This window comes from Podarcis liolepis (genome assembly GCF_965112155.1).
Source record: "Podarcis liolepis genome assembly, chromosome: Z".
In the NCBI taxonomy this organism is placed as follows: domain Eukaryota; kingdom Metazoa; phylum Chordata; class Lepidosauria; order Squamata; family Lacertidae; genus Podarcis; species Podarcis liolepis.
In genome coordinates, this window is record NC_139570.1 from 23,171,511 (window position 1) to 23,187,200 (window position 15,690).

At 41.6% G+C, this 15,690-nt stretch overlaps 1 protein-coding gene across 14 annotated transcripts in view; it reads right to left on the reverse strand.

Moving 5' to 3' along the window:
* Window positions 1-15,690, reverse strand: part of TENM1 (teneurin transmembrane protein 1) — a 375,511-nt gene that overhangs the window by 40,381 nt on the left and 319,440 nt on the right. For all 14 annotated transcript variants that reach the window (XM_083484888.1, XM_083484887.1, XM_083484897.1 and 11 more), the window contains 2 exons: window positions 8,183-8,549; window positions 486-996 (listed from right to left, as the gene is read on the reverse strand). In XM_083484888.1, the coding sequence (XP_083341014.1) occupies window positions 486-996; window positions 8,183-8,549 (878 nt within the window). The remainder of the gene's footprint in view (window positions 1-485; window positions 997-8,182; window positions 8,550-15,690) is intronic.

Sequence of the window (15,690 nt, forward strand, 5' to 3'; positions counted from 1 at the left end):
GGCCTTTGGGAGGAGGGTTATTGGCTTGCTTTGCTTTTGTTTTATTATGTATTTTGTGTTTTCATTTTGAATTTTTATGTTATGTACCACCCTGTGATCTTTGGAAGAAGGGTGGTATACAAATTTAATTTAAAAAATAAGTCTCTCAAAAAGAGCTTTTGCAAAGTTTCATAAAGTCGTGAGAGTTGTTATACCTATTCCCCACACAGAGCTATACTTCCCAATGTAGCTAAACAGTCAAGCCTTCTTCCCAGGGATCTCTGGGAATTGTAGCCCTGTGATAGTACCCTAACAACTCTCAGCACCCTTCATGAATTAAAGCTCCCAGGATTCTGTTTTTAGGGGGAGGCATCATCACAGGGGGTTAGATTCAGGGTCCCCTCCAACTTTACAATTCTACGATTCCATGACTGTTTAAAGTGGCATGATATGGCTTTAAATGTATTGTGCAGATGAGGCATTAAAAATATTTGAAGGTCACTTACTCATAAACTGTTGTCCATCCATACTCATTGCTTTTGGTGGCTAGAAGACCTGTGGTGCCAGGATAAGTCATGAGAGCTAGATTGTAGCCCTGGGCATAAACTCTTTTGAGAATCCCATTGCTACTTATGGTCAGCCAGTATACTTGACCTCCAGGCATCACCAGCCAGAGAGGCAAACCACTGGCATCTCTGCGAATATGAACTGAATTCCCATTGCTGTTGGTAATGGTGCCAAGATCGCCTTCCCCGTTGTATGTGAAATTGTACATGAAGTCCCTTGTAATCAGATTGAGTGTGTGCAAGTGAGTCCCATTGCTGGTGAACTGATACAGTTCCTGGTCTGCTGGGGATGCAACCTCATAAATATTCATGTCATTGAGATGAGCCTTATTCCGACTGACTGCACGGATACGGATGTTGCCAAGGTCAGCTACATACAAGGTGCCGTCAGGAGATACAGCCAGGGAAGAGGGAGCTTTCAGTTTTGCGTCTTTAGCGAACCCACCATCACCTGCAAAACAACAGGGAGCAACTTTATTAAATCTGCTCCTGATATGATTAACCAAACAAAAATAAGAACTCTCCCGACTTAATATTTTTAAAACTGTAAACCAATATTTTGCTCCAACAGATTTGTTTCCCATTATCTAAAGCAAGTACAATTCTTAATCGGCACAGCTGAAGAACGGACACAGGAGATATAGATGCTTCAGTTACCCTAATAGTTGTAAATCCACAGTGCTGTTGGCTGGGCAGAGCTACTACATTTCAAGTTCCCAGGGCACAAAGAAGGTCACAGACAAATATGCTCTCCTCTGCAAAATTCACGCCTTCTTGAATCAAAATCCATTCGTGAAGTAAGCAATGGGAATACAGTCATAAACTAAAAAACTGAGTTTGTTGCATTTCATAAAGTCCAGTAGAGTATATGTAAAATGGTTTTAAATATGAACTCATGGAGATAGATACAGACTTATCAGAGCTTATAGCAGGCTCACTGAAATCAAAGGGACTTAAATTAGTCATCGCTAACTGAAGTCCCATTGATTTCAATTGGTCTATTAAGTTTAGATCCGACCCATTGTGTTTAGGTTTGCTGTACCAGAACTCAATTATTTTGTCACTGATGAACATTTAAGACTTGCTTGGCCATTTAGCAGCTGCCTCCAAGGCAGTTTCTTCCATCAATGCAGGAATGTAATGAAAGAAAAGACCCAGAACTTTCCAATGCCATCAAGATTATAAAGGTGCAGTAACTTCTGTGTCAAGAATGGCTTGCCCTAGGTTCTGAACCACTGAGGAAGCTCATGGAAGATGAAAGTCTATGTCTTCAGGCAGACCTATCTTCCCATGAGTTCATAGGCTATTTTATCTGTTTATGATAGCCTGTCTTCTAGGGGTATGAACTGGGTTCAGCCACATCCTGAATCCTGAGCTGAAGGAATATGCCTTGGAGGTTGTTAGAGGTGAAGGTTTCTTCAACCTGCAGACCAATTGCCCACAAACTATAAAGGGAGACTAGAATATTCCTTATTTACATACTCCAAAACAGTTCATGATACTCTTGGGAAAATACTTCATTTATTCTTCTGAAATTTGGCAGTATTCATTTTACACCCCCACCCATGAAAGGAGGGGAAAGCTAGCCTGAAAATGGCATCTTATTCTGCCCCAAAATAAATAAGCCAGAGATATGTCATTAAAACAAAAAAAGGAGAAAATATTTACAGGTGCCCAGCACACACAAAAATACTGGACCTATCTGACTGAAACTTTGTGGACTTTATCCAACATGCAGGGGCCACCAAGTCTGCAGATTAACAAAGCGGACTCAGAAGGAAGTCAAGTCAAATTGACCAGCCTACAAAGCATTTCAAATTGAGAGTTCTTTCCAAAGCACCAAATCAAGGTTTGAACCTAATAATGTGGTTGTTGCCCACACCTGCTATCTTCTGCTAGCATCAGAGAAGAACCTTTTATTTCAAGTAGGAAGCAGAAGTTTTATTTCAGTGTTTGCAGTACTCTCAAGTCGAAACATCCATTACTACCGATTAGTAAGTGCAAAGATCCCATACACATGCATGTTGAGATCTTCAGCTGAGGCCCTCCTGGCTAGCTGCAACCAGCTGAAATCCATTCTGTGACAACCTTTCTGTTGTGGCACCCAGTTTTATGGAATCACCCCTCCTCCCCTGTAATAAGAAAAGCACTGAGTCTGAGAAGCTTTTAATGCTTGCTAAAGATCTGTTTGTTCACCCAGGCATTTGCTGACTGTTAATGCTAAGCATTTAGAGGAAATGAGCTAGTGCACTGTTACTGCTGCTGTTGTTGTTTTGCCCCCCTTCATTTTAATCAGTTACATTTCTTAGAAACTTGTTTGCAGTGTTATGAACTGTCCTGTAATAAGTCATGAAGGGCAGTGCAGAAATGTTTTAAATAAAATAAATAAAATAAAAGGTCCAGAAGAGGATAATCAGAAAAGAAAAGGGGAGCCCTGTGTCATCATGCTTCCTCAGGGTACAGGTGTCTTATATACAGTGGCATAGCGTGGGTTGTCAGCACCCGGGGCAAGGCAAGTAATTTGCGCCCCCTAACTCATGGATTTGCGCCCCCTAACCCTAACCCCCAGATGTTGCGCCCGGTGCGGCCCGCCCCCCCTGCACCCCCACGCTACGCCACTGCTTATATATGTCTCCAAACATGCATGTTGTCAACTCTTTTTTCTTTGTCCTACCCATCAGCCTCCTGTGGCATCATTTAGCAATTTGATTCTCTTACAACAGCATCTGCATGCTTAACAAAAAGCATGTGAAAGTTGTTCTGAATCACTATGCATCCCACCCCATCTCCAGGCAGACCTTGTAAAACATAAACACTACAAATTATGGTGATGCTAGGCAAGATTAGTCACCCAATATCTTATGCTGGTTAATCTTCCTCATTTTGATATAAAGCCTAAAATAACATGAGATACATCATTTGCCATTCACCAGGTGATGCTCAAGGATGAACAGCTTCTGTTACATGAATGCTTATGTACTTCATCATTTGGAATAAGGAAATGGAAGAGAAAAAACCAATTGGGGAACCAGGTAGAATGAAGACTGGACACTTGTGCAGAAACCCTAAAAAGGTAGAAATTTGCACGTGGAACAAGGATGGAGGAGAATTTTGTTTGACCTGAATTTTTAAGCAGATAAACCGGATTTACACTTCCTGCATTAATATGTAAACATTTGCACTGTGCACTTCTCTGAATTTTGCAATGCACTTTTGGTTCCAAAATATGTGTACAAATAATGTGTATTTTATGGGGGAATGTATATAAAAATATTCAGGAATCCATATTTTAGTGGAGGGGTTTGGTAAGTGAAATTTTCAAGTTTTTTTTTTAAAAAGAACCCAGGGAATAAGGGGTGGAATAGACTTGCGTTTACATGCATGTAAAACTGGCACAGTATGGGAGTAGATGGATCCATACATCCATTGTGTGTGTATGTGGGGATAGGAATCATACTTGCACTGATTTTGAATGGGTGCCCTTCCATTTTTGCAGGACAGATTGTGAATTCAGATCCTTACCAGTGTTGGAGTCTATGCATGTTAAGTGCAGAAGTAACAATCAATGCAGAGAGATCAAAGAGGGATATGCATATCTGTCAATTTAATTTTCTCACAGTTCCTTATCTTTCCAATCTTAAAAGTGAGCACATTTCCCTATCAGCTTGCAATTTATTTATTTAATTAATTCCTCAGGTAATCTGTCAGCATTTTAGTGTTAATATGCACGTTTAATATGTGGCTTTGACTAAAATACACATTTTTGCAAAGCAGTTTTTCTTCATGCATTTTATATGTTATTCTCATCAATATATGTATTAGTTATGCATACTTTGCCCTAGTATATGCATTTTATTCAAACATTACTTGGCTGGAGATCTGCAAAATTCAGAGAAGTGTAAATTTCAAAGGGTGGCTGTGTTTCAGTTCACACATTGTTTTAGAAAATGTGAATTAGGTATAATTCACATATAAATGTGAATTGAATCAATTTCCCCTTCATCCTTTGATGTAATGCCAAAAAGCATGATCCTAATCCCTCTCTGTACATTTCTATCCAGCATGACCATCAACACAGGACTCAGGATTTCTTGTGACGTTAATCTCACAGTCCTAATTTCATTACCACTTCCATTAGCAGACACATCATTTTGTAGATGACAAGGGATTTGTCATGGTCCTTTTTGCAGGTGATTTTGCAGTCCTGAAAAATGAGTAAAATCACAGAAACAAAGAACTGGAAGGGACGTTGTAGGTCACGTAATCTACACCACCTTACATGCATGATCTGAAAAGCAGGATGAAACTACAGCATCCTTAGCAGACATTTATCCAGCTTCTGATTAAATATCTCTGGCAAGGGAGAACCTATTACCTTCCAAGGTAGACAGTTTCACTGTCAAACAGTTTGTACTGATAGGAGCCTTTCCCTCACATTTACCCAAAATCTGCTTCCCCAAACTCTCTACCCATTGGTTCTAATTACGGAGAACAAGTTTAATTTATGTTATAAATAATGCTACAATAATGGAACTCCCTGTTTATTAATTCAACATGTAGGAAAGAAGCAGCACAACTAATTACTGAATCTTCATATCTCTGAATTTCTCTTAAGAATTACCAGTAGGATCTGAAATGTGTTGGATTAATACACATCTCTTTTGTCTACCCTGTTGCCTATTGCTCCTGCTTCCAGTTCTTTTATCTTCTATATGATAGGTTTTTAGATAGCACTAGCTGTCAATTGGGGACGCGGGTGGTGCTGTGGGTTAAACCACAGAGCCTAGGACTTGCTGATCAGAAGGTCGGCGGTTTGAATACCCGCGACGGGGTGAGCTTCCGTTGCTCGGTCCCTGCTCCTGCCAACCTAGCAGTTCAAAAGCACGTCAAAGTGCAAGTAGATAAATAGGTACCACTCCAGTGGGAAGGTAAACGCCATTTCCGTGCGCTGCTCTGGTTCGCCAGAAGCGGCTTAGTCATGCTGGCCACATGACCCGGAAGCTGTACACCGGCTCCCTCGGCCAATAAAGTGAGATGAGCGCCGCAACCCCAGAGTCAGTCTCGACTGGACCGAATGGTCAGGGGTCCCTTTACCTTTAGCTGTCGATTAGCTACTGGGCTAAGCTCAAGGCTCTGGTTTTGGTGGGACTAGACTACCTATAAAATCATCTCACCAGCTACATAGACAAGTAATCACTGTGTTCTGCAGGAGAGAGCATTCTGCAAATGCTGTACTATCACGAGGTGCATTCTACATGGTATTTAGTGTGGCACCTTCTCTATCACCATTTGATTCTATAAAAGCATTTTAAAGTAACTGTTTCTAGATATGCAACTGTTCTATATATGTTATATTGTAAATGCTTTGGGATGCCTAATGGGAAGCGATTACTGTATTTTACCATCAATAAGATTTCCCCATGTATCAGATGCCCCCTATTTTGGGGGACTCAGATTTAAGAAAATGGCCTTGGCACTATCCATGTATAAGACACCCCATAATCTTTGACATAATTTATTAGGAGAAAAACCTAGTCTTACACATGGAAAAATACGGTAATTAGTGGGCCAGTGTGGCATAATGGTTAGTGTTAGACTAGAACCTGGGAGAGCAGGAGGTTCACAATCCCCACTCAGCCATGAAGTTTACTGGGTGATCTTGGGCTAGTCATCATTTCTTACCCTAACCTACCTGACAAGGTTGTTATGAGGATGAAATGGGGAGGAGGAGAACTATGTACACCACACTGAGATCCTTGGAAGATAAAAGTGGAACATAAATCAAATAAATAAATAAAACTAATAATAATAATAATAATAATAATAATAATAATAATAATAATTGAATGGTACTATGGTGTCTTCTCTTAGTCTTCTTTAGGCTAAACACATCCAGATAATTAAACCATTTCCCACAGAAATTTGTTTACATGTCCTTTATTACTCTCTTTCCCCTCCTTCGGACACACGATGGTTTGCAGCTCCCCATTCTAAACTACGTCCTCTCTCTCCTGTTGCTATTGGATTAGTTCAGGGGTAAGCAAACTTACCACACCTTGGGCTGGTGTCTCCAGCGCCGATCGCACGGTGGGCCGGAGGGCGGCAGAAGCGCGTGCCCATACGCTATTTCTGGTGCACTTCCAGGTTGGAGGAGCACCGGAAATAGCTTGTGTGAATGTGCACGGGCCTCCTTCGACCCAGATGTGTACCGGAAATAACACTTGCGCATGGGTAAATAACGCTTGTGCAGGCGCACAAGCTATTTCCGGTGCTGCTCTGATCTGGAAGTGGGCAGCTGTGCAGCACAGCGCCAGTAAGAGCGGACAGCGACATCGGGCATTGCCGCAGGCCGGATAAATGAGTCCCTCAGGCCTCACCCGGCCTGTGGGCCTTAGTTTGGGGACCCCTGGAATAGTTGACTAAACCACCATAAAATGAATCAACTGCCCTTTCTTCATCCACATTTCCTAATGATGTTTTTGGAGCATGAACATTAGACTGACATACGGGAGGCATATTCGTTTCAGCATGAGGGTAATATCCAAGCTGGCTAATTGTTTCATTTTGCACACAGCTCAATCCAATCCTATGGATATGATAATGTGGCTCATACTGACCTGAAACCTGTTTTTGAGACACGTCAACAGTGCCCTGTGCAAGAAATATTGCATTGCACAGCAGAGATGATGACTGCACTACTATTGCATGAATCTGTCCTCACAGTACCATAGGATCATGGTATCCAACCATCTGAATATTCAAACTGTGAACAGTGGATGCCAGAATGAAGATTGAAAGGAAAATGTGGAAATGTAAAATGCACAGACATGATGGCTTGAAATAGGATTTTTACATACTTTTATGAATTCTTTGGGATTTCCTCTGCTTCAGAAATTCAGATTTCAAAGCTTTTGAGGGCTTTGTGGAGATCAGAGGGACGAACTGTTACATCAAACTAAAAGTCTTCAGCTCAGTGGCAGAGCATAAGCTCTGCATGCAGAGGTCCCAGGTTCAATCCCCAGCATCTCCAGGTTGCAATAGGAAAGACCCACAGTTTTGTTTTTTAAAAAACTTGAAATGTAGGTCCACTTCCACAGACGGTGTAGACAACAATGAGCTAGATAGACCACAGGTCTGACTCTGTATTATAGAATTAGCTAATTTATATACCACTTCTTACTTCAAATAAGTCTCTATGTCAAGGATGGTGACCTTTTTGGTTCTGTGGGCCACATCCATATCAGGATCTAGCCTTGTGGGCGACATCTGACATGTGGGAGGACTGCCTACCTGCAATCACCTGATGTCCCAATGACATCAAGCAATTGGGTCATGAAGTTGAGGACCTGAGTATTTTTGTCTGGCTGGACTATTATTATTATTATTATTAATTTATTGAATTTATATACAGAACTATGTCACTGAACTATGATAATGCTTCATGTTTGCCTGGATGGAGGACAGAGAGGAGTTAGTATGTAGAATCTAGCGTATTGTACAAAGATAACATTTACATTCCCTGCTCTATCAACTTTTGCCTCTGGCTCCATCTACCACTGATGTGTCTCTTGGAAGGCTGCCCAGAAGGGAAAGCAGCCATTGTACCAAAAGATTCTGCACCCTCGTTTAATACGTACCAGAGAAACAGTCACAATTGGGGTCAATCTTACAGTCACAATCCGATGGAGCTCCAGCTATGATGGAGATTTCACCATTAGTTGTAACCTGTTGGATGCGGTTGATCTTCCTTTCATCAGTCTCGGCAATGTACAGCACTCCGCTGTGAGATACGCCTATGGCTCTTGCTGACTCAAGTGTTGAATGGATTGCCACTTTGCTGACCAAAACGTGATCTATGCCTGGCACCTGGCAGTGAATAGGTCGGCCTGCAATAATGCGCACTTGCTGATTTTGAGAAATTTGCAGCACAATGTTATTGTCCAGAACATATAACGAATTGTCAAGTGGGTTGACAGCAAGGTCTGTTGGCCATTCCAAGCGGACCTGCAAAAAAGAAGGAACATAGCAAGAGTCAAAGAAGTAGTTTCTCCATGGTTTCCACTTTTGGCCAAGAAGGATGCTTGTGTGCCTGTGGGTGAAATCAGGTCAGTGAAGCACAAGCCAAAGTTGTGGACAGTCAGTATGGCGTTCTGGTTAGAAAGCTGGACTAGGACGTGGGAGACCCAGGTTCAAATTCCCACTCAGCCATGGAAATTACCGAGAGGAAAAGTTGTATGCCATCTGGACAAAAGATGGGGAAAAGATGTAATAATAACATAAATAAACTCTCTTCCACTTGACACTCTTCTGACCCCTTGATCTTGACTCAAATTTGTCCAATGCCCAGGCCTAGACTTTGGGGATGAAGTCCAAGGTACCACTAAGCAGTGTAAGCTGGAGGGCCCTCAACACAGCAGGATGTTTTACAAAGCCAGCCCTCTCATTAGGATGAGTGAGGCAGTTGCCTCAGGCAGCAGTTGCTGAGGGACAGGGAGTGATGGTAAAGTGATGAAGGACAAAGCTGTGCATGCCCTGTCCCACCTAAGTGAGCTGAATACTCTCAGGTGTGGAAGAGGATGCTATCCCATTGCCGGTACTAAAGTAAGATTCACTTGCCAGCCTGGTTGGAGCCATCTCATCCTTTGCCTCAGGAAGAAAAATGTCGTGGGCTAACTCTGCTAACTTGCCATATTTTGAAATAAATGAAGACAGAACACATTACTCTTAGTTATGCCTTTTCTGGACTTATTTTCTGGGTTCTGAGGTACTGTACAAAAGGAGCAGATCTGCTTATTGCATGAGCCAAACTTTGATTTCAGGAACCCAGGGTGGTCATTATGATTACAGAGATTATTCTTCCTCCCAAACTTTGATATAAACACCACAATGGGCCCCAATGGGCCCATGAAAATGGGCATCTGGATGGTTGACAGCTCTCTGACAGCAGGACCAAAGGAACCCTCTAGGCAAGAGAAATCTGGTTACTTCCTCTTCTCATTAAAAGCAGGAAAAAGAGAATTTATCCCCATGACCCACTGAAGCCTGTGCTGGAACAACACAGAAGTTTTGGTTAATTGGGAATGAAAGCTTATTATCTTGGTCCATTGATATCTTTGGGTAACTTCTGAATATACGTGTTCCCTGATCAGAGTTCAGAGCTACCTATGTTTCTCTTTGATTAAAATGAGGAGCAGCTGTTCATGGAAAAGTGTTCCAATTATAAACTAGGAAAGACTGAGTGAAAGAGTGTGTGTGTGGGGGGGAGGATCTAAAATATGAACTGGGCACTTCAAGGTTGAGCAGAATGATGTCTTTCCCTGATGTCCAGTACTCAAGTGTGTGCCTTTGCGTTAAACTCAAATGTGAACATGAATCTCTTAGAGTGAAAGGACACCACTTTTAATCAATGTATAATTTCAGAGTTAAGCAAGTAGGTCCGGATAATTTTTTGGCTGTTTTAAGTTAAAATACAACACTTCTCTCTATTCCCCCCCTTTTTATTCTCTTGTGAGTTTGTTGCTGAAAGGTTGACATTGCATGGTCCCACTGTAGAGAGCTTTGACTTCAAGAGAGAGGGGGCTGGGTGGCCCATTTTTTTGAATGTCCCAAAAGTATGTTTGCGAAATTAGAATATAATGTTTCCTTTAAATAATATATTTTCCCCATTGTAGGATTTTACTTTGCAGCATTAGAGAAACCAAGAAAGGAGGAAAGTTAATTTGCAACCTATCTAAGCCAAAAACCAAATGGTTTCAAGGTGGCTCTTCCTGACTTGGGCATAATTTTTGACCTAGTTTTGATAAGGGAAGCAGAAGGATTCAATAATGAAAATTAAAGGAAAAGGAACAAAGAAGGCTCAGAATTGTTATGTAAGTCATAATTAATAAAGGCCTAATTTTTAATGAGGAGTAATGTGATTCAGCATAGATATCAGAGAAAACCAAGCAGTGTGGTTGGAGATTTGAAATGAGGAAGGTTTTATGTTAGGGAAACACACAAAGAAGTAGAATTGTGGTTTTTTTTGGGGGGGTGAGGCTTCTGTATGTCTTTCTCTGGATGCTTCCTTACATCTTTCTTCCCCCTATACCAACAGCACCTTTCCTGAAAGTGTGCAGATCTTAGGACACAGGAAGAGCTCCCTTTTCTATTTTTCTTTTCCCTAATCCACATGGATCATTTTTGCTTCATCATTAAGTGGGGATTTGAACCTTGGGCTTCTCAGCCCTAGGCCTTGTCTGCACTTAAAGAAGTATCATACCTCAAAAAGCCCTAGGAACTGTAGTTTGTTAAGGGCCCTGGGAGGTGTTAAGAGATCACTATTCCTCTCACAGAGCTACAATTCCCAGAGTTCCTTGGGAAGGTGGATCAACTCTTAAAGCACTCTGAAAAAGCTGTAGCTTTGTGAGAGGAATATGGGGCTTCCTAATAACTCTAAGGGCGCGGGTGGTGCTGTGGGTTAAACCACAGAGCCTAGAACTTGCCGATCAGAAGGTCGGCGGTTTGAATCCCTGCAACGGGGTGAGCTCCCGTTGCTCGGTTCCTGCTCCTGCCAACCTAGCAGTTCGAAAGCAAGTCAAAGTGCAAGTAGATAAATAGGTACCACTCCAGCGGGAAGGTAAGCGGCGTTTCTGTGCGCTGCTCTCGTTCGCCAGAAGTGGCTTAGTCATCCTGGCCACATGACCTGGAAGCTGTACGCCGGCTCCCTCGGCCAATAAAGCGAGATGAGCGCTGCAACCCCAGAGTCGTCCACAACTGGACCTAATGGTCAGGGGTTCCTTTACCTTTAACAACTCTAAGCATCCTTAACAAACTAGAGTTCCCAGGATTCTTTGGGGGAAGTCATGACTGTTTAAAGACGTATGATACTGCTTTAAATATATAGAGCAGGTGAGGCCTAAGTATGAAGCTTTGAAAACTTAACACAATGGAATAACTGCTTGCTTATATCCATCAAGCAATTTAGCAGCTTCTTACTCATGCCTGTTGTGTGATCTGTGACAGCAAACAGGGTGGCTACAGAAATGAACCAAAGTGCTTAAGGGTCATTATTTTCCTGCTGTAATTAAGGCTTTTTTGAGGGGGAATAATTATTTGAGTGCAAAAAGAACACCATTAGTGCAACATGGATACATTTTCCCATTGTGTTCGTATGAAAACACTGATAGCAAACAGAATTTATTTTCCTCTGACATTCAAGCATGTTAGTTCCACAGCATCCCCTATTAAGGTGGGCAAATTATTATCCTTCAAGCAACTCATGCAAATAAGCAAAAACAAATCCTGTCAGGCAACATCAGTCACAATTTTTCCATAACATGCTTGCCGCTGTTCAAGTTGTCATAAGCAGTGTGGGCAAGCTGAAAATGCTGGTCAAGAGGCACCAGCAGTGTAATATATTATTATTTCCACAAGAATAAAAATGTTTGGAAAAGAATATATTCTGACATAAGACGAGTGTTGCTGGTCCCATATGAAACACATCAAATATGGGTGATCCCTCCAGGGTGACATTTGGGTAGTAATGAGCCCCCTCTCTGGGCATTTGGACAGAATCTTCCCCCTTGGACTTCTTTACCTTGATATTTTGATTGTGAATAGAGGGGTCAGGCTTCTTCCCACTCTCTCTCTGTTTAGACTAAGGAACCAACCTAATAGAATTTTCCTCTGGCAACTTGTGACAGTAACTGTGAGGTAGGCAGAACCTCCAAGCTGGTCCAATTTGTCTGCAGGCAAATTCCTCCATGGTTCCAAAAACGGTGACAAACCCTACAGCAAGGTCATGTACATGCACTAAGGTAAAGGGACGCAGGTGGTGCTGAGGTCTAAACCACTGAGCCTCTTGGGCTTGCCAATCGGAAGGTTGGCAGTTCGAATCTGTGCAATTGCTCTGTCCCAGCTCCTGCCAACCCGGCAGTTTGAAAGCATATGAGTGCAAGTAGATAAATATGTACCACTGTGCCGGGAAGGTAAATGTACGCTCTGGTTTCCGTCACAGTATTCCATTGTGCCAGAAGCGGTTTAGTCATGCTGGCCACATGATAAAGAAAGCTACCTGTGATCAAATGCTGGCTCCCTTAGCCTGAAAGCGAGATGAGTGCCACAACCCCATAGTTGCCTTTGACAGGACTTAACCATCCAGGGGTCCTTTACTTTTTTTTTTACCTTTTACATGCACTGCCCACTTTCTTTTGGGCGGGGCCAAAACATGCAGGGTGAAGGAGTGGGACATCTGTTGACAATTGCCAAGCTGACCTGAGTGAAGCCAGGCTTCAGTTAGGTCTGCCACACACTACAGTCCCCTAGCTTGGCCGTGACTGGCCAGTTCAAATTTTGCAGTCCTGATGTTCCCCGTGGCCAGCCAAGGCTGATGTTGCCACCAGCTGGTTGCACGGGAAATCTTTGCCCCACCCCTTGACCCACCCACAGCCACCCTGGGCTGCAACTGCTGCCATCTTTCCTGCACAGAGACATTTGAAGAACCTGCTATACTGTACTTAGATAATTGATGTTTTAACAAAGTGAGGTTAATGAGATTATTATGCCTTAACCTGCTTGGTTACAATGGGTGCACAACAAAATTTAGAGTACTCATTAAGTGATTAAATTTGTCCTTTTCATCCAGGGGATTTTCTTTAAAAATATTTCTATCTGGCATTAAGATGAATGTGGCTGAGCTCACCATTCTGGCAGGTGGTGGTGATATTTTGAGAGGAAGATGAATGGGGCGAGCCAGCTGGAAACAGATTCTAGTCCTTAAAGACACCTGTTTCATTTCCCCCCACACACTATACATATTTTAAGGAAACTATGCAGGGCTAGTACATCACAAAATCCCAGGCTTTTCAAAACTGTTGATAAGTGAGAAGCTCGGTGTTTTGAGAGCAAAAGGTTCCAGGTTTGATCTGTGGCTTTTCTTGATAGGGCAGGGGAATATTCTTGCCTGGAACCCCTGGAGAGCTGTTGCCAGTTAGTGAAGGCAATGCTGAGCTAAGTAGTTCAAAAGTCTGACTTGGTGTAAGGCAGCTCCCTGTGTTCCTATGGCATACAGTCTGAATGGACAAGGTCAAATGGATGAAATATGTTCTGCCTCTAATAGAAGACATTAACATATGCAAAAAAATGTTCAGTATACATTCAGCAACTCAGGGCTAATTTTATTCATGATGTTCATATAACCAATGAAAAATATATGGTTAACTCATGGTTAACCAGTGGCCCTTCCTATGTTGCTGGATTCCAACTGCCATCATCATTGGCTATGCTAGCTGGGGCTGATGGGAGTTGGAGTCCAACAACACACAGAAGGCCTCAAATTCCCCATCGCTTGGTTATCTGCTCAATGAAGAAACAATAATCCTTACTCTAAATTTAGAGATAGAAGCAAAACAAAATAAAAAAGGCCAAATCTATGTTTAATTATAATGTCAGGAGGCAACAAACACAATGCATTTTCTTGGCATCACATTAACAACAAACAAGGATCTATTGCAGCACGCATTATGATAATTTATTCCATAAGATCAACTGGAGATAAGAGGAAGGGGGGAAACTGGCTGATGCACAGTCAATATTTTTTCCAGGCAAAATGTCAACTAAGCTAAGTACTTCTTCCCCAAAGTAAACTTTATTTTCCATAGGATTAACTCGTTTTTTTAAAAAAAAAGCAATGGAAGAATATTATAAAGAAATGAATATGGCATCATAAAAGTGCTCATACTACCATTAAGACTCTCCAGGCAAATCAGGAAGGCGAAGGCAGGCAGAAGCACATGATATAAATTACTATTATGCAAATTGTTTGAACAAGATTCCTGATGTCTCCTTGGTGCTTAAATCTGTGAGACTACTGCTGTGCTGAAATCTGTCCTCCAATTTTTTAAAGCTCCCCCCCTTTTAACTCTGTAAAAAAGCTTCCATTTATCTGTCTCATCCTCACATCACTTGAGAAGTTCTTTAGAATTTCAGTGGGTGTGGGCTTTTGAGCTCACCCTCCTGTTGAGAGGTGGTCAAAGGTGATATTTCCATTTTTCTTTCTAGCTAATATTTCTTCAGCATTCTGCAGCCTTCCCAGCTATCCACACTTCCTGCTCTGAAGATAGCTCAATGGGAGAGGTCACCTCACGATGTCTCCCCCTGGCTTTTAGTTGAAGTGTGGGAATGCAGGAATTCTAAAGACTGCAGACCCACTGGTGAAATAATTTGTAGAATCAAGAAAGGACACTCACAAATATCCACAGCTACCTCAAAAGTAAATAACCATGGCATAAACTCTGCACTCCACCCACAATAATTTCACACATCTCTCTGTCTCTTTAGTAAGATTCAAATACAATATCTTTTATCATTAATTAATGCAGAATTGTAAAACAACAACCACCTGGGGTGAGTGGGTGGATTTTCAGTAAAGTACTACATGAGACAGATCAATACGAGTGAAAAACAAAATCACAGTTTTTAATTACCTGAAGAGTTTAAGTAGTGAGTTTACCTAGGTTTGTTTCTTCTACTAATATAGCAATAAGTGGGAACAAATATTTCTTCCTAGGAGGTTCATAAGCCTGGCAACACAAAAGCTAATAACAAATGTCCTCAGGTAGCTTTCACCTACATATTTTACACACTTTAAATACAATAAATTATGATAAAAAGCAAGTCAGGAGTGGCAGACTAGGGTGATGTCTGCTGTTTGCAGGAATTCTTCTTGTTGTGAGACTTTTGTGTGTGAACTGAGAGTGTGTTTGAACTCTGGATGAGAACTCAGAGGCTGAAAGGGGGGATGTGTCAGAAGGAAAATGAATGGATATTTATTTATATATACTAGTAACACTGTGTCAATGCAACATTTTTTATATGTAACTGTGTATTTTTTGTAATATTTTAAGTTGTCTGCTGCTTCGGTTTTCTGCACACCACTTCACAATATTTTTTAAATATATTAAGTGGTACAGAAATCAATCAATCAATCAATCAATCAATCAATCATAAGCACCCATAATTCAGACCCATATATAGAAGCAAGGAATGTTTTCAGATGTAGAAATAATTAAGGATGGGAGCACTGAGTTTCCCCCTTAACAAAACAGCCTTTTGAAAGTTTGTAGCACTGTAAGTTTTGTTCTGGCAGCATATGGAGAGCTTAAAACCT